The sequence below is a fragment of the Pisolithus orientalis genome (genome assembly GCF_024613125.1).
Source record: "Pisolithus orientalis strain OTSU chromosome Unknown F5J12scaffold_3, whole genome shotgun sequence".
Taxonomy (NCBI): domain Eukaryota; kingdom Fungi; phylum Basidiomycota; class Agaricomycetes; order Boletales; family Pisolithaceae; genus Pisolithus; species Pisolithus orientalis.
This window is the reverse complement of record NW_026260784.1, coordinates 1-22,612: the sequence shown is the minus strand read 5'-3', so window position 1 is coordinate 22,612 and position 22,612 is coordinate 1. Positions and strand designations below refer to the sequence as shown.

Genomic DNA, 22,612 nt, shown 5'->3' with positions numbered 1-22,612 from the left:
GACTCCTCGAGCACGTGAGAAGGTTAAAGCCAAAGTATTGAATGCCTATTCAAGTTATAACCCCTTCGTCACCAGGGGAAAATATTTACTGTAAAAAAAAGCGAGGCGTCCTTGACGATAACATCCACGCAAGTACATGTACCAAGCAGTGAAGACAGTCGATAAAATCTTGCGAAGACTTTTTCAAGATGCGGTCGCGATGTTGTCTGTGACACTCTCTACTGCAATTACCAACTCTCTACTTCGCAAATATTACCCCAGGGGCAAAGCATCGAGTTCGATAATTCTCTTGGAGCCAACGCAGCCACTGTCGACGAGCCCCGTCATTTTCAGTGCTGAGTTTGCGATGGTTGTACGTGATCCAGATCATTTCTTTGCCTTATCCTTCGTTTTTCCCATACCTCGGTAGGAAACCAACGTCGTTCGCGTCAACCCGGAGGGCATAAAACGCGCCGCAGCCTACGTACGTCCCGTCCCGTCTTCATCTATTCCGTAAGAAGCAGCGTGTAGACGCCCAAACACTGACTGAACATGATTCTAACTCCTAGATCTCCTACAAAATTGCCGCAGAACAATACACTCCGCGCACGTGGCGAACCCAGCCACTGCACGTATGCCCACCAAAACCCTACTCCCCTTCGGATCCCCTTACGAGGCAATGCCTAAACTGGATATTTATCATTTCGGCGCTTAACTTTAGCTTCTGGTCCGAAAGGGAGGGTACAGCCGAACGGTATGGCGTCGAATGGCGCAAAGGATGGGGTATGGAGGAAAGAGTCGTGCATACCGGCTATTGGAGTTTGGTCGCTGCTGTGAATAGAGGTACGTTCCTAGTCAAGCTTGGTTCATCCGACTGCTATCATTATAACGATGTTAGCGCTGGAGGAAAACATTCCTATTACGGACCCTGCTTTTTACTCCTCCGAGGGCCTTTGCCCAGATTCACTCATAGCCTACGTCTTTCGAGCTTCCACACAATGTAGAGAATCGATCCCACTCCTCCAAGAACGCATCGCAATCATGCGTGAGGTGGGGTCCATATTATGCAACGTAAGTCAACACCAGTCATTTCGATCGGTCGCCTCACTGGTGCTCATACGACTTCCTCTTGTCATACGCCTGTGGCATGAACCAAAACCTACGGTCTGTCGATCGCGTAGAATTTCAATGGATCATACCTTGGCTTCCTCGCATCCTTCCATAACCGAAAATATGGTCAAGGAACAGCCCTTGACCTCGCTGAGATGGTCACTCACACCTTCCCTTCTTTCAGGGATGAGCAATGGCTCAATGGTCGCAAAGGTATACCATTCAATCCCCTTATGTATTCTCTGTCACTCACCTATCACTTCCCATTTCACACTTCACTTCCGACTTCATTTCCGCTCTGACTTCCATTCTCGTTGGGTCGGTCGCTGGTTGGCTATTGGGTGGCTGGTTGACATCTCCGGAAATCAGTCCTCTTCTGGAAACGTGCCCAAATTCTGGTGGCAGAAACATGGGCAGCATTCTACCCCGAAAATTCTACTTACCAACACCCCATTTTCCCCAATGGTCCCGCCATCACTACACTCTCAATGTTCGCAGACTATCGCGTTCCCCAGATCTTGCATCATTTGCGGATCTTGGAGTACCCAGATTCTCTCGCACACAAGTTACGAGCAGGGACGTACCTCACGTCGGGGTGTAGAGAGGAGATCAGTTTGCGAGCGGCAAGCATTGTCGCTGTTGAAAGAGTAAGGAACGAAATTATATGTTTGCGAGAGAAGTCACACCAGGGGTCCGGTGAAGCTGGTTGTGATGACGCCATTGGCACCGGCCAACACGATGAAGAAGTCAGCAGTGTACTCATTGATTTTTACCTTTGGGATTTAGCAAAAAAGATAGAACGGGGCGAAGAGCGGATAGAGGGTGTAGATACGGCAGATATGGTCCCAGTCCACCGTACGAGAAGTATTTGGTACTGATAGAATACTCACTCCGAGGTGTATGAGAAAGGATCCAACTTGGAACAGACGTATTATGGTAGAATGATTTGATATGTAATGCGTATCAATGCGGGGCTAGGTGTTATCCATGCTGGAGAAGTAGCAGAAGTCACCGGCATTCACTCCTGCAGTGGTACTTTCCTCGGTCGGCCTCTCTTCCTTCTCCCGGGTTGAGCAGTCTCTACTAGATCCACCCCACTTCGGTGGTTACCTGCCGAATCTGTACTCTGATCATCTACGCTGTTCTTCTTCGGTCGGCCTCTCGGCCGCTCTCCCGACAGAAATGTAAAATTTCGTCTTGCAGGATGGACATAGTCCATGCCAAGCTCGCGGAAGATCACTTCCTCGCTCTCCCCATACAAAAATTCCCACTTTCCCTCGCCCTCGATCCATTTCCACAAGCCATACTCGTCAAATCGTAAGCCGAGCCGGTGCGCTCGGGAATTGACATCCCGAAGAAATTCGATGTCTCCTGTTAAGACAATACGTGCAGCGCCCTGACATTGTTTCGGTACGAAACTGTCCTCGTGCGGTTGATGTTAGAGTGAAGAGGAAGGAGAAACGAGAGGTTGGAACGACCACGTACAAGATTCCCAGCCTTCTATAATCTCCCTGCTGATCCCTGATCTGGCTCAACCGCTCTGCACGTCCCTCCCACTCTCCACCTTCCACACATTCCGGAATTCGCACGATACCTCTCCACCTTTGTGGACCTCCCGAAATGTTTGCAACTATTAATCCCCTACTTTCAAGGGGCGAAACCACGTCCAGAAAGAGTGCTGTGCTGTGCACGTTTTGAGAGAAATGGACGAAGGTGTCGCCTACGGCATAGAATTGAGTGGATCTGGGCTTTGGGGGTTTTTGGGCAGAGTCGTATGAATCTTTGGGTGGTTTCAACGCTGGCTCGAAGGGGTGTACGATGAGGAGAGTGACGTCGTTTGAGGAGGGTTGGTTGCGACGGCTGGTGTCAGGACGTGTAGCGTGAGACGACTTGATGGTCCGAAACGTTGATAAGGAAGCGAGGCTTGACTTACTGGTCGCCAACCAAAATGACCTCATACTTGTTTGATATATTCTCGGATACGAATTTCTACTCACCAGAAAAGCTAAGGCAACCTGGTGACAAGATTACACGCATAACATACGCACGTGCACAGACTCGGCCTCTTTAAGCGTTACCGTCGAATTCATGCAGCCAGCGAACCGTGCACAGATCTGCTGTGCAGGGGTTAGCAAGTCGAAAAATTCCGGCTTGATCAGGTCAGAGAGGGATGTGCACCCTGCATGGTAGAGCGTCTCAGCGCGTGTTCTCCTGCATGACGGGTGCAGTCCCGGAGATTAGCAGTACTTCGAGATGAGAGAGACGAATGAGGTGGTGGCACATACCCAATACCGGGGACGAGTTGAAGAGCGTGTATGACATATTGACTGCGTGCACCTTTGTCTTTGTGCCCGTCCTTCCCATCATCTGAGCCGTTGTCGGCGACCGCGGATGTGTGTGATCGTTGGGTCTTTTGTGTGGTGTTCGTGGGGACCTGAAACCCGGCCCCCCTATTGCATGAGGGGAATAGAATGAGATGAAAAATGAAAGGCGCACATATGACACGTTCGCAATGAAAGCATCGATACGCTTTGCAATGCGGTCGCCTACTCCGCCTAGCTACGCACAGGGTACATCATGATCATCATCAGCATTGTTTCACATGCAGCGTCCAGTTCCATTCGTCCTCACGTTCATGCGCCTACACACGCAGCCCTTCTTGACGAACGTGTGCAATCACGCTCGAACGCACGTGCCAAAAGAGACGAGCAGCAAGGAAGTGAACGAGATAGCATGAACTCACCCTTTTCACTTGTCCGCCTGATCGAACAGGTTCGTCCATCCCGGCGACGACCTTGATAGCACGCTCGTACGCGCGCACTTTGTACGGGTTCCTTGCGTCGCTTGCTTCCGCCTCCGCCTTGTCTGCGCATGGGAAGGAGGAGGAGGGGGAAAGGAATCGTGATGAATTGAAATAAGTCCAACGGCAGTAACGAGAACGCGAACGAACTTACACCGCGTTAACAATTGGATGAGATCATAATTTGGGCCGGAGGTTGATGTACTCGAGTGCCTCGGTCCCAGTCTCAGTCTTACATGTGGGGGCGTTCGTGTGATGCTGCAGGCCCATGTCTGTCTGAGCACCACCGAGAGCATGGTGGCAGTCAACAGTAATAAGATTACATAATCCCCCGTGTTCGCTGCTATCCCGTCTGTGTCGACACAGACTGCGACGAGGACACACCAATAATTATGACGGACACGCCAAAGCCGCAGCCGTCGACGACGCCCTACCCAACTACCAACATGACGAGTCTGACCGATGCCCAACTCCGCCAAACCATCACCCAACTGTCTAATGCGGCCAATACGCAATATCAACATTATCAGCCCGCACATGCGAGCTCGAGTCAGACTCCGAGTACCCCAGCTGCCAAAGGTGAGCGTATTTTCTGTGTCTTTCTTTGTTTTCCAATTCGAATGGATGGCGGGATCCGCACCCGGAACGAACACTAACACTATTGCCCAGCTTACCTTAAAAACATACATACATGGTCGACGTCAACAACGCCAAGAGGATCCACGCGCGGCAGAGGCCGCACCAAAACTGTACCCGTCGCACCTGCCTCGGTGCCCGCACCACCTCCCTTCGCAGCACCGCCGGCGCTGTACGCACACCATCCCGTCCCTGTCCCAGGCTCGGTTGTTGGCGTGGGCGTAAGTGGAGCATCAGGATCCTCTATGCCCGGCCCCGCCGCCCCAACTGCTTTGCCCCTCCCGGCCCCGGTGCCACCAACCGGCCCTCCGAATCCCCCTAAGCATCCTCTCCCCGTAACTCTCCAGGCCTTCCATTCGACCTACGCGTCCCGTTTACGCACGGGTACAACCCTTCTCATGCAGCCCATCCTCTCGGGCACTTCTGCATCCACATCCACCGCCGCCGCCGCCACCACTACCACTGCACTGGCGGCCCGTGCGTCAACGCGTCGCACTGGAATGGTGAACTACGCTGATCCAGGATCTGGGGATGAATTTCCAGATGCCGGTGCGTTGGACTCTGATGATTCAGATTTCGTGGCGTCCGGTGGGACGAGGACGGCTGTGAGACAGTCGAGAGCGGCAGCAAGGATGGGTGCAGGTATGAGCAATGGAATGGGAGTATTTTATTCAGGGAATGGGGCGTCGGCGACAACACAGGGTGGGAGAGGTGGTGTGCCTTCGACACTGGGGATAACCAGCACCATGACGACGACGGCGGCGACAGCAACGGTAGGGATGGGGACGACAGAAAAGGTGGAATTGGATCAAAGTTATTTGGGGATGATTCCCCCTTCCAAGTTTATCAAGGCGAGGCCCGTAGGGCCAACAGCATATGAGTATCCGTAAGTTATCTTTCCTGCATGTGCCAACTCAAGCTACCCTCTCCCTACTTCGCAGCTCCCTCGATACTCTCCTCACACACGCCCAAACCCGCACCTCTCTCGTCCCTATCCGCGTCGAATTTGACACCGACACTCACCGCATCCGTGACTGCTTCGTGTGGAACCTGTGCGAACCACTGGTGAAACCGGAAATATTTGCGAAGATATTTTGTGCGGATTTGGAGTTACCGGTTGTGCCTTGGGTGGAGACAGTGGCGAATCAGATTAGAGCACAGTTAGAGGAACACGAGGGGGTTGCATCTTTGGACTTGGGGGTGGAGGGGTGGTATGGGTGTGACGTTGGGTTTGAGTTTGGATGTCGGTACGGGTATGCAGATGGGAATACATGGGATGGAAGGGATCAAGTAGGGGGGGAGAAGAATTACCCAAACTGGGAAGAGCCCTCTCCCGAAAACGGCGGAGAAATTCCAGAGTGTCGTGTCATTCTGAGCGTAGGTTTGCGCTTCGCTCGTTTGTTCATCGTCAACACTCAAACACCACCCGTCTCAACCTACAGATTGACGTCCAAATCGCAACCCACCACTTAATGGACCATATCGAATGGGACCTCTTATCGCCACTGACACCGGAAGATTTCTCAAAACAGCTCTGTGCGGAACTCGGATTGGCTGGAGAAGCAATTCCGTTGATTGCACACGCTGTCCACGAGGAACTTATCAAGCATAAGAGGGATGCGATTGAATGGGGGGTTATTGGGGGTGACTATAGGGAGTCTGTTGTGGGACGGGGTGCTTTGGCAGGTGGCGGAGGAAGTGAGGACGCGGAACGGAGGACCGCTGTTGGCGGTGGCAGTGGCGGTGGCGTACTCAAGGACAAGACTGGGCTGGGGCTTGCGTGGGGTCGAACGCCGAGAGAGAATAGGGGACCCAAGACATTGCGGAGTGTGTGGAGGGAGTGGTCCGAAGCCGAGGAGTTCAGAACGCGGTTTGAGGAGTTGACAGCAGAAGAAGTAGAGAAGAGGGAGATTGAGAGAGAAAGGGCGAGTCGGTGCGTTTCTTACGTGTGTTATTTCGGTGGTGGGTGGGTACTGATTTGTTTTGGGTATCTAGACGATTGCGGAGGGAAACGTCGAAATTCCAGACAACGAGAACGAGACGAAGATGAATGGGCGTTTTTTTGTTTGTTTATTGTTCACGTATACGGTCTAGTTGTTTCGATGCTTATCGCATAAAACACGCGCTGCGTTATCTCGCAGGCAGCAATGAATTTCTGAAGATACGATCTGTCGCCTAGAAGAGAAGATGTTGATGTTCTCGACCAGGTGAGTGGAACGATAACAGACATATGCATTGTGAGGTGAAGGGATGCACGCTATCTCAGGAAGACACGAAGGCGTGCAAAGTGCTGATAGTGAGTCTGCGTGTATAAATACCGAGTGTCGTCTTCTTCAATTCGATTGCATTCGTATGAACCTAGTTATATGTATGTATACATGAACCGACCCTCGATCATGTATGGTGAGCTTCGACGAATATGAATATGAAATGGGAGATAGGATGGACAACGATGATTGGTAAATCGTATTTTATAGTGGGAAGATGAACTGCATAGGTTCGCGTGTCGCGCTAGGCCTCCATACCCGCTGGGGAGTGCGAGAGGTGAGCACATGACGTGAGCTACCGCCGTGGGGGGGGGACTGTCGGTGACGTGGAAGGGGACAGTAGTCTGGCCACTGACCTCCGCGGGAATGGGCCAGGGGCTAGAACTGTGCTGTAGGTCGATATGATAATGATCGCTCGACTACACACTACTAAACTGTTGACTCAGATCGCGACATGTAGCATCATTCCGAGATATCCCGTGATGACATGAACTGTTTTAAGAGGGGGTCTCAGAACAAATGGATAGACGGAGGTGAGGAGATCCGACAGGTTCCGAGGTGTGGGTAGGAACGTGTGATCATCCTTTGAGAAGAGAGAGACATGAGCCATACACGTTGATGGGGAGGGGAGTGGAATTGGATGCGGGGAATGTAAAGTTAGTAGGGTGTATTATGTAATGGCACATCTCCCCCCAATTGACAATATGACCGGTCCGGTGCGCGATCAGCCAGCGAACAAGGACGATACCACCTGTCTGCCAAGTGTGACGGTCGAGTTGGACCCGAGGGGGGGCGTCTAAAGGGTAAGTAAATACTAAGCACATGCACAGCCTACCTATTAGTACCTGCTGAGCCAGCTTGTTCCCTTTTTGTGTCTTCCCCACGTTCTCCTCTAACCCCACGTTGCCGTGCCCTGAAGGCCTGACTCACTAGTACTGCCAACTGCACACGTCTGCCTCCTGTCTGCTGCATTCCAGCCTCCACGCCCGTCCGTGTCTATTACTAAAAAAGAAAGGAAAAAAGAAAGAAAGAAAAAAAAAAAAAAACAACAACCACGACACGACTCCGTCCCACTACACGCCGTCTCGTCCATCATCGTTCTTATTTGATAATCCCCATCTTCGCCTCTAGAACACCCCTCTTAGACATACCTTTACTATCATCCGCTTCCTCAACCTTATATCTACCCCATTCACACTCCCCCACTCCTCCTTCGCATTCAATCCCCCCATGGATAATCCCCATCCCGGTCCCCTACAAGACAAGACTGCTCCTCGTCCTTACAAATGTCCTTATCCACTCTGCGGTCGTGCTTTCAGCAGACTAGAACATCAGGTGCGTGCCACGCGTCTGCTTCCCTCACTCTAATCACCCACCACGCCTCCTCACTCCCAGACGCGGCACATCCGTACGCACACGGGAGAGAAACCGTTCGTGTGCACCCATCCTGGCTGCGAGAAACGATTCTCCCGCTCCGACGAACTCACCCGTCACTCCCGTATTCACAACAGCGACGCTAATGGGACAGGACCCGGTACCAAAGGTAGAAAACTCAAATCAGAACATTCCACTACCACAACCACAGACAGCCTCGAATCCGCTATCAGCCTCCACTCCCTGATAGGATCTGAATCCCGTATCGACGATACCACCGTCCGGGTCAAGAAGAAGGCGAAAAGTAGAGCAAACAGCGACGATGAGGTACGTCGGACCCACCCATCATATGGGTTACTCACTTATGTAATCATTCTTCCTCTCTTATCCATACAATACAATACAATACTTACACCGTAGGGTGAAGCCTATGCACGACCTACCTCTATCGGGTCATACGATGCAGTATCCCATCGTCGTTCCCAGTCCCATCTCCCGCTTCCTAATCCATCGCCCTTCTCAACTCTCTCGAGCGTTGCCATGGACGAACTCTACGCCCTAGAACGTGAAGAAGCACTCCGGCGCGCAGAATACGAAGCTCGCCATGCAGAAGCACTTCGTCGTGCCGAATACGAAGCCCGAACCAGTGATGTGATTTATATTCGTGGTCGACCTAGCAAAAGTGCGACCACCAGTCCTGTATCGACCCCTTATCACACCGCCGCATCCCTCAAACCTGTCGACGGTGTTTCGCTTGGAACTACTTGCCATCCGAGGAGGACGTGGCAAGATGATGATGAAACCAGTAGAATGATGGATAAAGCGGCGCGCGTTCAGCGTAGGCTGAGTGGTCCTGCGTGGCAGATGACCCCGGTGACGCGTAACACGTCAACGGGACAACCCCCGGCTGGAACTTGCATGGAAATGCCAGCGTCGACGACCACCTCGTCGTCAAGTACCACCCCTGATCAAGTTCGGAACAGCACCCTCGTCTCTCGGCATCTTTCTACACACGAAGACTCACCTTCTCCACTTAGCTCCGACTCGGACTCTATCCCTCCCTCGCATCGTTACTCCACCCATCCTGCCCATCTCACTTCCTATCCACGTACACGTCCCATCGCCAATTCGAACTCTAGCGCTGGACCCACTGGCACAGGCAATGAACTCTCCCCGCGATCACGGTCCGCCTCGAAACCCGAGTTTACATTTACCCCTTCGACGAGCCCGTTCCTTGGTCCATTCCGGACACTCAATCTGCATTCTGCGAATCCGTCTCGTGCGCCGTCGCCTATCCTACTTCCGCCCGCATGTTCCACGAATGGGTATGGAAAGAGTGGAGAGGGGTCAATGAGCCCTGTGGACGGCTCTTTTCATGGCCATTTACATGGGTTGTCCGCAATGAGACAACGCGATCGAGGGTCCAGTATTGTCGGAAGTCCGCCTCGTTCTCGCGTAGCTGCAGGCTCAGGTGCGAGTGCTGGAGTTGGAATGTTCGGCCCTGGATCTCGGAACAAGAGTTTTGGTGATATCCCGTACAGCATGTCAACAATTCCACATGTGCACACGTACCCGGGACAGTTATCCCTCGCTGCTTCCCAAGCAAATAGGAAAGATGCGGATAGGAAGATGGCCGGTGCAGGTACCGGAGCAGCACCTACGCCACAGCTGTCGAGCGGCCCAAGTAGTTGCAGTAGTGGCAGCAGTCCGGGAAGCTCGGTGTATCCTATGGCGAGGTCGACTATGGGAATAGGGAGACCAACATTTGAGATTGGCGTGCCGACACAGAGTCCATCTGTTTCGAGATCTGGGTCTCCGCACCATTCGCCGCGATCCGGGCAGTATACGAATGGGAAATACCCACCGCAAGCGCAGCTGTCACAGACCCAAGTGCCCTCGCAGGTACACGGTACATATCATCATCACCATTATCTGGCACATTCGGTTCGTTCGGCGTTTGGAATGACACCTATCCATTCCAACTCGATTTCCGGTGGTGGTGGGAGCAACCATAACGGCACCAGCATTCCGCAACGAAACCCATCTTGGCCAGTTCCCTGTCCTCATCCGCACGCCGGCCCCGTACGTTCCGGCTCGTCCCCAGGTGGAATTGTCACTCCACAAGCGACACACTCTTACGGCCAAGGTTATGGATTCGGGACCCTTGGTTCTGCCTCCGTTCCCCCGTCGAGGGCTCCATCTCCACCGATTACACTTCCACCTTTGCGTTTGAGGACGACGTCCCCAAAATCGGTGTCGATGGGTGATGGGGAGAGTAGTGATGATGAGGATGGGAATGAAGACCAAGATGCGAATATGGAAGGTGAGGGCGTCGTTATGAGTAGGAAGAGGGATAGGAGTGGAAGAGGAGTTGCGGTTGAAAAGGAAAAAATAGCGTTGCCGGGATTCAAGGAAATCGAGGCTGTTGCGAGAGGGGAGAAGTGATGACCCCCTGCTCATTTGCTGATCTGGCATTCAACTGAAGATACTAACATCGACGCATGCTTTCGTTCGTCCCATACTACCTTCCCCCCGCATCCCTATCGCACCAGCTCTTTCACATATCTATTTCTTGTCACTTCATACTCTTAGATACTTTCCCCCTTTTTCGTTCGTTCGGTTGGTTGGACGTCAACCCCTCTTAGTACCTTCCCACAGCATTGCGTGTGTGTGCACCGCCAGTCTCATTACCCACCTCATTCCCGTCGTTATTTTTGGCACGATACGATCCCCCGTTTCTCGTTACCACACCGTTTTCCTTTCGACGTTTCTCGGAACTCATCACTTCCCTCCCATTTTTTTGTCCTCTCGAGACGCTGGAGTTCACGATGATCACGTCACACTTCCCAATTCGCAACACGCACAATGCACTAGACTGGCTAGTTACCTCTTCGAAGGGCGAGCCACGTATTTACTAGGCGTTTATGATATGACTACCCAGATAGATTTATGTATACGTGCTTGGTAATGAGTATTGTGTCGTTCAGATCGGATGTTTTTTTTTTTTTGTATATGCCCAGGAGGGGAGAATGTAGTCTGACACTGGTACATATCAAAGGCGTACGTCCATAGGGACGGGCGACCTAACGATCTGATATGCTATCCAAGTCATTGATTAGGCCTTAGACCGACAGGGTCGTTACTTACTCAGTACTAGTAGCACAGCTCGGTATTTTGTTGGGCGCGATGCGTGGGGAGTCGGGACTGATTCATTTCGGCGACTCTAGTTGATACTTCATAAATCAATAAATCCTGAAGTACTGCCTTCAGAATTGTTTGCTGCCTGTTCTAGGTGTAGCTACGGACTGAACTCGAATGAGTCGTGGCAGGCCTTAGCACATTCCGGGCTTCTTGGATCCCAGCTTACGCTGAGAGACACCGTATCCCAGGCTTCGTCACGTCGCGTTCCGTTACCTGCCTGGACTCTACGTCACCAGCCACGTAGTATTGAGACCAACCCCGAGTACGCTACGGTTCGCGTGACAGACCTGAGAAACGACCGGTCGCCCAACCACGCTCTAGTCCGATTTCTATCTGCATCATTGCATATTCTGCCCTTTATACGTATGCAATCACGCCCTATCACGCTCTCATATTACACACACCGTACCTCGCACGGCCCTCATCAACCAAAATGGACCCCACTCAACCCACCCATCCGCATCGCCGCAGGCGATCGACGACGGGACGCATATACTCTGACAGCCTAGCTTCGAATATGATAGAGCGGACGAGAAGAGAGATGTTCTACCGAGCGTGTGCGCAGGGTTTTCCTTATTCAAGGTGAGTATTTTGTCTTGGGGCGTGCCGTTGTGTTCGTGAGTTATTGTGTACGTGTGGATCTGTTTGCTTGCTTTTCGTTTTGTTTGTGTGGGTGGGTCGGGTTATCTGAATGGTGATGTCAGGCGGCTGGGTGGGTGTGTGCGGTAGAGAGAAATTCCTGGGTATGCTGGGTATCACCGCTGTTTATCCTTAGCTATGGCATTCACTGGTTTCCGTTTCGGCCATAGAAAAACCTTTGATTGCGCATGATTCGTGATCGTCGATGACGCTACTGACCGTTTCTTGTAGACAACTAACGGCGCACGTCTCATGTGTTAATTATCTCATGTTCTCTCGTAAAGGTGGCAGATGGTTAGCCAGTGCTGGGGATGGTACGTCCATTCTCTCCTCTTCCTACTGTCTTTGCGCAATGGACTGTACTTAACGATTAGATTTTCGTATTCTCCTGTGGGATTTCAATCAGGAGGATGTGAGATCTCCTTCGGGATGCTACTCTGGTCCAGCGGTACGTTTTCCCGTTCTTTCTCTGGATATAAAAATAACACCCCCCTTTCTTCATGCTGCCTGGTAGGGAAATGTGTTATCCCTTGATTTCTCAGCTTCGAATCAATATCTGATAAGGTTCGTGATACGACTCGCAGACATGTTTCATCGAGTGTGCGCTGATACGTCCCATTCTCTTCGGATCTAGTGGAGGTGCAGATAATCTAGTACTAAGGTATGACGTATCGAGACTGGTTTCGCCTGGCGTACAATGGGCCCCAGAGAGGCCGTTGCCTGCGCTGAGCGTGTATAGGCGACATGATGTGTGTCCAACGATTTTGTTCATTCCCATCTCGTTGACGTGTTACTTTTTGATGACGGGTCCAATCGAACTCAGGACAGCGTGCGTTCCGTCAGTGCTCACCCCCACCATGAAGAACTCTTCTTCAGTGCTGGGTAAACCTCGATCGTGCTCAGATAAAGTTCGTGTATCTGACAACTCATTTCGACCAGCGAAGATGGAAGGATCATTCTTCATGATGCACGTGCCGATAGGAGGTCGTCGAGCGCACAAGGAATATATCAACATACTACCGAGTTTACAGGCGTACAAGCACATCCTGTCATGGAACATATCTTCGCGACGAGCGACTCACATGGGCAGGTGTGTCTTCGTGACACGAGAATGGCGTTCGGACCGCTGTCGACTAGGTCCAATGAGGGTATTGTGCAGACGGTATGTCTTTATTTGTATTCATGGTCAAAGTTCTCTATCCCTATTGTCTGCGGCAGTATGTTACAAAGTTATCCAAGAGGTCTTTGGGATATCTCAGTAACCCTGAAAGCAGTAGTATCACATTCGATTGTGATGGTCAGTGGCCGGAACCTTCTGAGCTCGTCTGCGTTCTAATATGCACTTCTTTTAGGAGGTCGATTGGCGGTGACCATGCTGGTATGTTCTATGTACACAGAGGCGTAATGTTCATTTATGGTCATGTGAACAGCACTGGTATCCGACGATATATGCTCTTTCTGATCCATATCCACTGGCTGTGTGTACTGGGCGCAATAACCCCGATGGAAATCCAGTTCCTGCTGGAGAGCGGACGTATTCGAATTCGTGTACAATGAAGGTGTGGCGTCCCTACGCCAGCTGATGGACTAAATTGATATCAGGATCAGTCAGGTGCATTTGGAGGCCCCGGAATTGGCGAAGATGTTCTTTACGCAATGGGCTCTGACGATTTCAGGGGATACGTTTGGGAGATACCTGAGACGACGATATTAACGAGTCTCCGACAGGAGATTCCTACAGAGGAATGGTATACACGAGAGTGGCACGACGTCGTAGGTGCGTACCAAGTGAACGACAAGTTCAGAACCTGACACCTTTTCTTCACCTTCGACTTGCAGGTTATTGCGAGGGATTGTCGGCGACTCGTTATGTACCTTCGGAAATATCGACCCCGTTGTGCCGGCTGAATGGTAAATTCTATCCATGAAGTTCGTCAGAATTCAATCTTTAACTTACCGAGGCCTTCTTTCATCATAGGACATCGTTCTATCGTGAACGCGATTGCGATCCACCCTTCACAGCTTCACATCGTCACATCAGGCATCGAGCGTCACATCGTGTTACATAGCCCTATGCCTTCGTCGGCTATCGCGCAGGATCTCTCTCTGACACCATTGGAGGTGAGGAAGTTGCCAGAATACAGCCCTGAAGACGAGATGCGCTTCTTGGGAGCACTATTAGGCACACACTCGACCTTACATGGGGATGCGGGTCAATCGGACGATGAGAGTCAAACAATCTTATTATTTGACCAGTGAGTACAGATACCCTGTGTTATACAACATTGGTCTTACAAACATGGGAAACAGTATTCTTGGGGAGGAAGGTGAAGGGGATATTTTCGAGTTGAGGCAGTGTAAGGAAAATGATGATGACGAAGATGATGAGGATGATCATGTGTTGATTGATATCATGAGGTCCCCATCAGCCTCTCCACCTTGATTTGAGGTTGTCTGTGTAAGGATTCACTGGATCACCTGGCCAGCAAATGCTAATTATCTACTTTGTAGACCCTACAGAGTCTGAGTGTGCAGAGTATGAAGGCCAAATGTGTAGACAGAATGTGCAGAGTGTACAGAGTGTGTAGACTGGGTGTATAGATTGTGTAGACTGGGTGTATAGATTGTGTAGACTGGGTGTATAGATTGTGTAGACTGGGTGTATAGATTGTGTGTACAGAGTGCATAGGCCAAATGTGTGAACTGAGGTGTAGACTTACACAGCCACTCCTGTGACACAAACAAATTAAGTCTGAGAAATAGGTAGAACTGTGTCATGTGAAACATGAGTTTGACACAGCCCTGATTAGGTTGGGTGGCATATCCACTATGGTTTGGGATAGACAATCTTTAAGACCTTTTTTTTTTGAAACTGCAGTGGATGCAGATGAAATGCATTCTATGCACATACAACAAGGAATTTACTGCCTGTTATGGTAGCACCTCATTATGCAGGCCATGTCACAAAGAAAAGTCACTCATCTGGGCTCATCTGCAAGTTTTAGCTGAGAGATTTCAAAGTAGTGCCAGGCTAAATTCAGTGTATCTTGGACATCATGTCTCGTTAATGCATGAATACAGGAAATGTCTGCAACAAATTTACAAATATCATAGACCCCAGCATCACTATTTGGGTGCACAGCACAATTTTTTGTCTGCAAGCAGTTTGGCACTCGATTTTAGCAGTCAGTCCACAGGATCCTTGCCTGCCGTGGAACGTGAACATGAGAGCTTACATTATCACTTGTCAGTGGCGAATTCTGGACATGATTTACGACGGATGCCACTGGGCCGCTGTTCCGTTGATTGTATTATATAAGCATCATTTTTGGTCACCGTGGCGTCCGCTCTTGTTCTCAACTTCAATCGACCATGTCCGACGATTTCAGCCTCTGCTGCTGGGTACGAGGTACCCCCGTCGCTGCCACCTTCATTATCACGATTTCACGGACTGAAACCGTCTATACCCTCAGAGATCTTATAAAGGAATCCGCGTCGCTTGAAGTGCCTGCTCTAGCTCTCCGACTATTCAAGCTCAAGGATCCCCTGCGAAGACCCTATAAGGAGACTCTCAATGGTGTCACCCTCTCGACGCATGGGAAACTCTTGGATCCTTCGGATGAGATATCAGAGGTGTTCGCGGCACCACCACCAAAGCGCCACATCCATATCATAGTAGGTACGTAGCAGCTGCGATCCAGGCTTTCCCTGGTCATTCATCCCTGATTTACAGATGTACCATACCCGAATATCTACTACTATTTTCGAGGTGCAGATGCATCGGAGGAAGGAATGGTTCGAATCCAATCGCATGAAGACGTCATGACATTCAAACAACAGATCCAAGATCGTCATAGTAATCTCAGTGATTTGCCCTCTGCTTGCTTAAAGCTCTTCAGGATCTCGGAGGACGATGTCCAGGAGAGTCTTGATCAGATGGACGGTGGTACGGCTCTCACCGGGAGACAGAAGATATTCGAATGTTTCGCGGATAGTCCAGTTCTCGAGAATTATTGCGTTGTTGTCCAGCTTTCTTCCCCTGAGTGTAAGTAGCTCTATGGCCTCTTCGAGTTATACTGAACTCAATCTTTGATAGCGATAAATAAACGTCGTGCGGTGGCTAGGCGCCCAGTTATGGATGCAAGGGGCCCCATTAACGAAGGGGATTTGATTATGGTGGCGCGGAACAACTTCCTGAGAGACCGTCCCAAAAAATCGCCATCGAGCAGTGGTCAACCATCGTCGTTTCATAACCTACAAGGAAACTTGAATACCCGGATACCCTGCGGTCGTCCTCGCAATAACGAAGAAACCATTCCTGCAACGCTTTTACATCCAGTCTTCGGCCAGTTCCTTGATGGCTGTCAGACTGAGGAGGTGAAAGCAGAAGATAATGAATTCATTCAGAAGCTGGCAAATGTGATGTCGGACCTTCATAAAGACGAATCGGTGCGAATAAAGGAGGTTAACAAGGTGCTTGAAACTTACGGACTCAACTTTAACCTGGGCGTCAAAGTCAAAGGAACCGACTATGTGATGGATGGTGAAATGAGCACGAACGACTATCGATACGTGATTGCCGAATTCAAGAACGAGACAGCAGCCGCAGCTTCGGAGCCTTATATGCAGGCTGTCACATACTATCTGGAGTCAACCAGCCAGCAGGCGCTTCAGACAACCGGATCTGCTTTACCTTGTTTTCTCTTCCTACTTTTTGGTCAGTATTCAGGCTTGACGACTGTAACATTGACATCCAACCACTTTTCCCCCCAGGACCGTACATTGTCTTCGCCGGTGCTGTGTGGAATTTACGTCCTATAGTGCAGGTTCTTTCGACCCCACTGGCGTTGCACTATCATTCCACCGATACCGACAGTCAGATCAACGCGGCTCGCCACATGGCTGCATTCCGGAACGCCGTTCGATCACTGGGGGAATACTATGAAGGTCCCCAACCTGGGCCTGCTACCACCCCCATGTTGTTCCCATATCGCACGTATTTCACGTCTCTCGACGGCTCTGAGAAAAAGAAAATATTCCGTTACAAGCAACAGGGAAAGGACGAGCGGAAGCTTATCTTTTTCGGAGCCCTAATCGGGGAGTCAGGCTCTGAAGTTCCGATCTGTATTAAATTCGTCCGGCGTTATTCACGCGAGGCTCATGAGCACTGTGCAAAATTAGGTTTCGCGCCGACCTTGCGAGGATGCGAAACGATCCCTGGTGGGTGGTTTATGGTGGTCATGGACGACCTTCAAGGCTACGATACATTGGACGACGTGCCCAATCTCCCGGAATCGGTTTTCAGCGAAATCGAGAGTAAGCTGGCCACGCTGCATGCAGCGGGCTTCGCTCATGGCGATATCCGTGATACGAACATCATGGTGAAGCGGGAAGACAGGACGACGTTCATGATCATCGACTTCGATTGGGCCGGGAAAATCAATGTGGTGAAATACCCACCGTATGTGAATTTTGTGGACATCAAGAGGCCAGGCAGTGCGCGCGATGGGATGCCCATTCTGAAAGCTGATGATGAATGGATGCTGCAACAAATCATTAGTCAGAGGAGCAAGTAGGCTTACCCTGGGTCTGACACGAGATGTAAAACCATGTAGGAAGTATACTATACCCTTTTCTGTAATTGTGGTTAGCATTCTAGTAAGGTTGTGGTAAGAAATCTAGGAGCCATAAGGAATATTTCTGTGATGTGATCTATATAAACATGGATGTTATGTAAGAGAGAGCTGCAATCCAAGTGCATAATGATGGAAATGCTGAATATCAATGTGTGTGGAATGCTATCTGGGTGAAATAAATAAACCTATGTGTTATGCTCTGATCTGGTGACTTCATCAAATGGACTAGGCATGAAGGATGGAGGGATATTCTATGGGCCAAATGTGTCATAACCCCTATGGCTCACTACAACCAACCCTTAAGGCCTACAGATGCTTCAGGCAACCAGAGCTCTCTCCCAAAGATACTGAGGATGAAAGTAGTATAGATTGGAGATGAGTTGCAAGGTAGTGAAAAACTGCATCAGTAAATCACTTTGAGCTGTGGAGCTCTCCACAGTGCTCCATAATACACAGAGTCCCCTAGCTAGGTCCAGGCTGGACAGATGCACCCAACAACACTTTTTGCTATGGCTAGTTGCCTATTACTATGGAATGGTCACATTGTTGTGGAACTTTGTCCAGTATCTTACTTACTATGGATTGCTATGGAACTTTTGTGCTTAGATATCAGTATACAAAACTGGCCAGACTGTATTTTCCTTGGGGTGTTGTCCAGTACTCCCCATCTCAATGTTTACTTTGCAGACATGTGATCACTCCACAACTATGTATGTAACAACAGGTACAATAGGAATAGGTATTATGAAATTAATCAAGGACAGCCTGAATGTACTGGTACCTCTCTCAACCTCTTGCAGTGCAGCCCTGATGCAAGGAGTCAGTGCAAGTATGACAGATGCCCCAGTACTTACCATCCTTTGTCCACCCACTTGTTACATATGCCTTGAGCTGCCCCCTTACCATTTCTGGTCACATGACACTTACATCTTTTTGTGCCTTGGCTTCCAGGGGGTTGCCATGATTGTTACCACCATTTTTGCCACTGTCTGGATTTTGCAACACCTGCAGAAAGGTGGACTGGTCTAGAAGAGTTGTACAGCATTGTTGCTGCACTCTGATTGCTGCTTTGTAGGTTTCCCCAGTCTCATTTCCTCATTTATCCTTGTACAGTATATTTGATGTCTTGTTTTCATCATTCATCAGGAAATTAACACTTTACTATTTTTGACCTTTTTGTGCCTTTTTTTGACTATACAGCCCCTGGGGGAATTATAATTACAAACTCCCGACCATAATTTGGGGGAAATAATGCTGGGAGTTGATAGATATGTCCATTGGGATGTCCCAGGTGAAATTTGAATGAAATTGGCGGTCAGAAAAAAAATCTACAGGGGGTAGAAGGATGGTCAGACCACAAAGTGGTATCTCTTTGGAAATACTTCTGGGAGGCTGGAAATCATTTCCATTGTCTCCAGTTGCATTTATACAGCCCCTGGGGGAATTATAATTACAAACTCCCAACCATAATTTGGGGGAAATAATGCTGGGAGTTGATAGATATGTCCATTGGGATGTCCCAGGTGAAATTTGAATGAAATTGGTGGTCGGAAAAAAAATCTACAGGGGGTAGAAGGATGGTCAGACCACAAAGTGGTATCTCTTTGGAAATACTTCTGGGAGGCTGGAAATCATTTCCATTGTCTTCAGTGGGATTGATAACACCCAGGACATCCATCCCTGGCAAGCTGGCACCCCCTCCTGATGTTACTGGATTGCCATCCCTGGGGTATGAGGAGGGGATCAGGTATGTTGGTGAAACAAATATGGGGACCTTTGTAACACAATTCTGATGGTCTTGTAATGTCATACCCATGGGGTAGACATGATTCAGATAGCTAGATCAATCTCTGAAATTGTTTTGATGGAGTGAACATGGGGAGGGGGGGGTAACATATCTTACATGGATATTCTGACACCTAGAAATGCTGCAACCATTGTCATCATCCATTGTGACTTTCAGGCCCTCCAGGAAAACCATTCCTGACAAGCTTTCATGCTTGCTAAACTTTACAGGATTAGCACCCCCAGGATAAGAGGAGGGGAATGAGACATAGGGTCCTTTCTGGTGTGATCCAAATGGTCCTGCCATGTCATTCAAGTGGCACAGACATGGTATGGACAGCTGGATTGATCTGGAATTGTTTTGATGGAGCAAAGCTGAAGAGGGGGGTTCACATTTGGGCCAGGTATCATCCCAAGATGCCAAACATGTTGCTACCTGATCAGACTACACTAGGCAACACTGGGATTCAGTTCCACAGGAATGGGAACCACAATCTACATCAACAAAGGTCTGGTTCAGAGTCCAACTCTGAATGGCATCTTCCAAAGATGTTGGCTCTGGTTTTCCCTCTGAACCTCTCAGCCAAGTTGCATCCAACTGGATCCAAAGCTGACAGGTAAACAGAAAGAAAAGTTTCCCAACCACTGGCCCCAGACTGGACAGTTGGGCCAACCACTTCCAGTCCTGCATGATCAACCAAGGCTGCAGTTGGATGGTCCTTGACAATTTGGCCCATGTCAGTCTGCTGCCAATGGGAAATTGTCTGCAAACACCAGCAAACATCAAGCCAGCACCATGGCCCCTGTCCAAATTGACTGTGACAGCCTGTCACTCATTTTGGAGCAGATGGAATGTCATTTGCAGCCTCTGGTAGGTTGATTGACTTTCATGTAATCCAAATAAATTACATCAGATATTCTATCAGTGTGCCCACCCGACCACCCCTGCTGAGACCATGCTGCACCACTTAAAATGGTGTTCATACCATGGAAACCTCTTCCCCTGCTCTCAGGTTGATAGGTACAGGTCCATACAATATGGGGAATGACAGACAACACAGATGAACACCAGCAAACATCAACCCCTTACCAAAGCCCCTATCCAGACCATGTCCAAATGCTGGGAGACCCTGGGACCTGGTTCAAGCACATTGATCATCATTCCCAGATTCCTGTATGTCTATATTACTGCATGTATTACAATGAAATACAGAATCTACATCAGATAGTATACCAGTATGCCCACTGGACCACCCTGCCTCGGAGCATGCTGGCCCACTTGGAATGGTGTTTGTCCATACAGGCCCAGTTGCATGGGTCTTGTAGTACCATGTCCTGGTCTGTCCACCATGACAAACACTGATGAACATGGGCAAACATTTCTGAACATCGGTCCAGCATGGATGGCCCTGAGTAAACATACTGGAGGACTTGTTTACTTGTTTGGAATGCATTAATCAGCTTTTCCAGACTCCCCTAGGTCGATTGCATGTCTGGTAATACAAATAAAATACATCAGATAACATATCAATGTTCCTGTCTGACCACTCTCCCTCATGGCATGCTGGACCATTTGAAGTGGTGTTCGTCCCTCCTAGATCAATTGCAATTGACCTTGCTAGGACATTTACAGGTCCATACAGCCAGACGAACACCAATGAACACCAACGAACATCACTCCAGAAGTGATGCCCCTGTCCACATTGACTGGGACACCCTGCGACTTGTGTGGAACGCATTAATCACTTTTCCCAGACTCAGACTCTCCTAGGTCTATTGCATGTCTGGTAATACAACCAAAATACATCTTATAACATTCTGATGTTCCCATCTGACCACTCCCCCTTGGAGCATGCTGGGCTGCTTGACGTGGTGTTCATCCCCCCTAGCTCAATTGCAATTGACCTGTTCTGAACATGTCTAGGTCTGTACAGCAGGGCAAACACCAACACACACTGAAGAACACTGTTCCAGAACCAAAGCCCCTGTCCACATTGACTGGGACACCCTGTGACTTGTTTAGAGTGTGCTAACCATCTTTGCCTGACTGTCCTATGTCAATTGCATGTCTTGTAATACAACCTACATACATGATATAACATACCAATGATCCTGTCTGACCACTCCCCATCATGGCATGCTGGACCCTTGAAGTGGTGTTTGTCCCCCCTAGGACCACCAAAGTCGACCTAATTTGGACATCCACAGGTCCATACAGCAGCACGAACACTGACGAACACCAATGAACATTGATCCAGAACCAAAGCCCCTGTCCACATTGACAGGGACACCTGGAGACCTGTTTTGAGTGTACTAACCATCTTTGCCTGACTCACCTATGTCTATTGCATGTCTGCATGTCTGGTAATACAACTAAAATACATCTTAAGACATACCAATGTTCCCATCTGACCACTCCTCCTCAGAGCATGCCGGATCACTTGAAGCAGTGTTCGTCCCCCCTCGGACCACCTCAATTGACCTAATTTGGACATCCACAGGTCCATACAGCAGGACGAACCCCATTGAACACCAATGAACACCAACAAACAGCAACAAACACCAATGAACATTGATCAAGCACCAAAGCCCCTGTCCACATTGACTGGGACACCCTGTGACTTGTTTAGAGTGCACTAACCATTATTATACAGCCCCTGGGGGAATTATAATTACAAACTCCCGACCATAATTTGGGGGAAATAATGCTGGGAGTCGATAGATATGTCCATTGGGATGTCCCAGGTGAAATTTGAATGAAATTGGCGGTTGGAAAAAAAATCTACAGGGGGTAGAAGGATGGTCAGACCACAAAGTGGTATCTCTTTGGAAATACTTCTGGGAGGCTGGAAATCATTTCCATTGTCTTCAGTGGGATTGATAACACCCAGGACATCCATCCCTAGCAAGCTGGCACCCCCTCCTGATGTTACTGGATCGCCATCCCTGGGGTATGAGGAGGGGATCAGGTATGTTGATGAAACAAATATGGGGACCTTTGTAACACAATTCTGATGTTCTTGTAATGTCATACCCATGGGGTAGACATAATTCAGATAGCTAGATCAATCTCTGAAATTGTTTTGATGGAGTGAACATGGGGAGGGCAGGGTAACATATCTTACATGGATATTCTGACACCTAGAAATGCTGCAACCATTGTCATCATCCATTGTGACTTTCAG

At 49.5% G+C, this 22,612-nt stretch overlaps 7 protein-coding genes across 7 annotated transcripts; 5 read left to right on the top strand and 2 right to left on the bottom strand.

Annotated features, from left to right (window-relative positions):
- Nucleotides 1-31: 31 nt before the first annotated feature.
- On the top strand, nt 32-2,027 carry F5J12DRAFT_800102 (uncharacterized protein). Its single transcript, XM_051744308.1, has 6 exons — nt 32-352; nt 410-463; nt 549-822; nt 878-1,050; nt 1,161-1,302; nt 1,459-2,027. The coding sequence occupies exons 1-6, from the start codon at nt 137-139 to the stop codon at nt 1,965-1,967; spliced, it is 1,368 nt and encodes a 455-aa protein (XP_051603974.1). The 5' UTR covers nt 32-136; the 3' UTR covers nt 1,968-2,027.
- On the bottom strand, nt 1,924-4,185 carry F5J12DRAFT_953491 (uncharacterized protein; the record flags this gene model as incomplete). The annotated part of the gene is made up of 8 exons (XM_051749833.1): nt 1,924-2,507; nt 2,575-2,949; nt 3,023-3,078; nt 3,138-3,300; nt 3,375-3,523; nt 3,586-3,648; nt 3,833-3,954; nt 4,044-4,185. The coding sequence occupies 8 exons, from the start codon at nt 4,183-4,185 to the stop codon at nt 2,108-2,110; spliced, it is 1,470 nt and encodes a 489-aa protein (XP_051603973.1). The 3' UTR covers nt 1,924-2,107.
- Nucleotides 4,186-4,281: 96 nt separating this feature from the next.
- F5J12DRAFT_902925 (uncharacterized protein) lies at nt 4,282-6,575 on the top strand (the record flags this gene model as incomplete). The annotated part of the gene is made up of 7 exons (XM_051748339.1): nt 4,282-4,468; nt 4,763-5,227; nt 5,294-5,411; nt 5,467-5,725; nt 5,852-5,902; nt 5,968-6,458; nt 6,521-6,575. The coding sequence occupies 7 exons, from the start codon at nt 4,282-4,284 to the stop codon at nt 6,573-6,575; spliced, it is 1,626 nt and encodes a 541-aa protein (XP_051603972.1).
- Nucleotides 6,576-8,022: 1,447 nt separating this feature from the next.
- F5J12DRAFT_713879 (uncharacterized protein) lies at nt 8,023-10,611 on the top strand (the record flags this gene model as incomplete). Its single annotated transcript, XM_051740862.1, has 3 exons — nt 8,023-8,127; nt 8,188-8,493; nt 8,587-10,611. 3 exons carry the CDS (start codon nt 8,023-8,025, stop codon nt 10,609-10,611), a joined length of 2,436 nt encoding a protein of 811 aa, XP_051603971.1.
- A 778-nt stretch (nt 10,612-11,389) lies between these two features.
- Nucleotides 11,390-14,732, top strand: F5J12DRAFT_800071 (WD40 repeat-like protein). Its single transcript, XM_051744307.1, has 17 exons — nt 11,390-11,948; nt 12,057-12,059; nt 12,240-12,320; nt 12,381-12,454; nt 12,521-12,570; nt 12,641-12,755; nt 12,830-12,888; nt 12,946-13,168; nt 13,225-13,303; nt 13,359-13,384; nt 13,437-13,565; nt 13,615-13,783; nt 13,846-13,917; nt 13,985-14,261; nt 14,317-14,464; nt 14,527-14,616; nt 14,683-14,732. The coding sequence occupies exons 1-15, from the start codon at nt 11,801-11,803 to the stop codon at nt 14,447-14,449; spliced, it is 1,638 nt and encodes a 545-aa protein (XP_051603970.1). The 5' UTR covers nt 11,390-11,800; the 3' UTR covers nt 14,450-14,464; nt 14,527-14,616; nt 14,683-14,732.
- Nucleotides 14,733-15,607: 875 nt separating this feature from the next.
- Nucleotides 15,608-17,764, top strand: F5J12DRAFT_800051 (uncharacterized protein). Its single transcript, XM_051744306.1, has 4 exons — nt 15,608-15,685; nt 15,740-16,051; nt 16,103-16,723; nt 16,780-17,764. Exons 2-4 carry the CDS (start codon nt 15,799-15,801, stop codon nt 17,580-17,582), a joined length of 1,677 nt encoding a protein of 558 aa, XP_051603969.1. The 5' UTR covers nt 15,608-15,685; nt 15,740-15,798; the 3' UTR covers nt 17,583-17,764.
- A 3,471-nt stretch (nt 17,765-21,235) lies between these two features.
- On the bottom strand, nt 21,236-21,953 carry F5J12DRAFT_779547 (uncharacterized protein; the record flags this gene model as incomplete). Its single annotated transcript, XM_051742382.1, has 6 exons — nt 21,236-21,337; nt 21,382-21,435; nt 21,462-21,479; nt 21,532-21,616; nt 21,764-21,788; nt 21,824-21,953. 6 exons carry the CDS (start codon nt 21,951-21,953, stop codon nt 21,236-21,238), a joined length of 414 nt encoding a protein of 137 aa, XP_051603968.1.
- Between the last annotated feature and the right edge of the window lie 659 nt (nt 21,954-22,612).

Coding starts and splice junctions, on each gene's coding strand:
- F5J12DRAFT_800102 (XM_051744308.1), top strand. CDS start 137: ATGTACCAAGCAGTGAAGACAGTCGATAAAATCTTGCGAAGACTTTTT. Junction 464..548: donor TAAAACGCGCCGCAGCCTAC/GTACGTCCCGTC, acceptor TCTAACTCCTAG/ATCTCCTACAAAATTGCCGC. Junction 823..877: donor GGTCGCTGCTGTGAATAGAG/GTACGTTCCTAG, acceptor TAACGATGTTAG/CGCTGGAGGAAAACATTCCT.
- F5J12DRAFT_800071 (XM_051744307.1), top strand. CDS start 11,801: ATGGACCCCACTCAACCCACCCATCCGCATCGCCGCAGGCGATCGACG. Junction 12,321..12,380: donor GTTAGCCAGTGCTGGGGATG/GTACGTCCATTC, acceptor CTTAACGATTAG/ATTTTCGTATTCTCCTGTGG. Junction 13,169..13,224: donor ATGAGGGTATTGTGCAGACG/GTATGTCTTTAT, acceptor TGTCTGCGGCAG/TATGTTACAAAGTTATCCAA.
- F5J12DRAFT_800051 (XM_051744306.1), top strand. CDS start 15,799: ATGGTTCGAATCCAATCGCATGAAGACGTCATGACATTCAAACAACAG. Junction 16,052..16,102: donor CCAGCTTTCTTCCCCTGAGT/GTAAGTAGCTCT, acceptor AATCTTTGATAG/CGATAAATAAACGTCGTGCG. Junction 16,724..16,779: donor TTTTCTCTTCCTACTTTTTG/GTCAGTATTCAG, acceptor TTTTCCCCCCAG/GACCGTACATTGTCTTCGCC.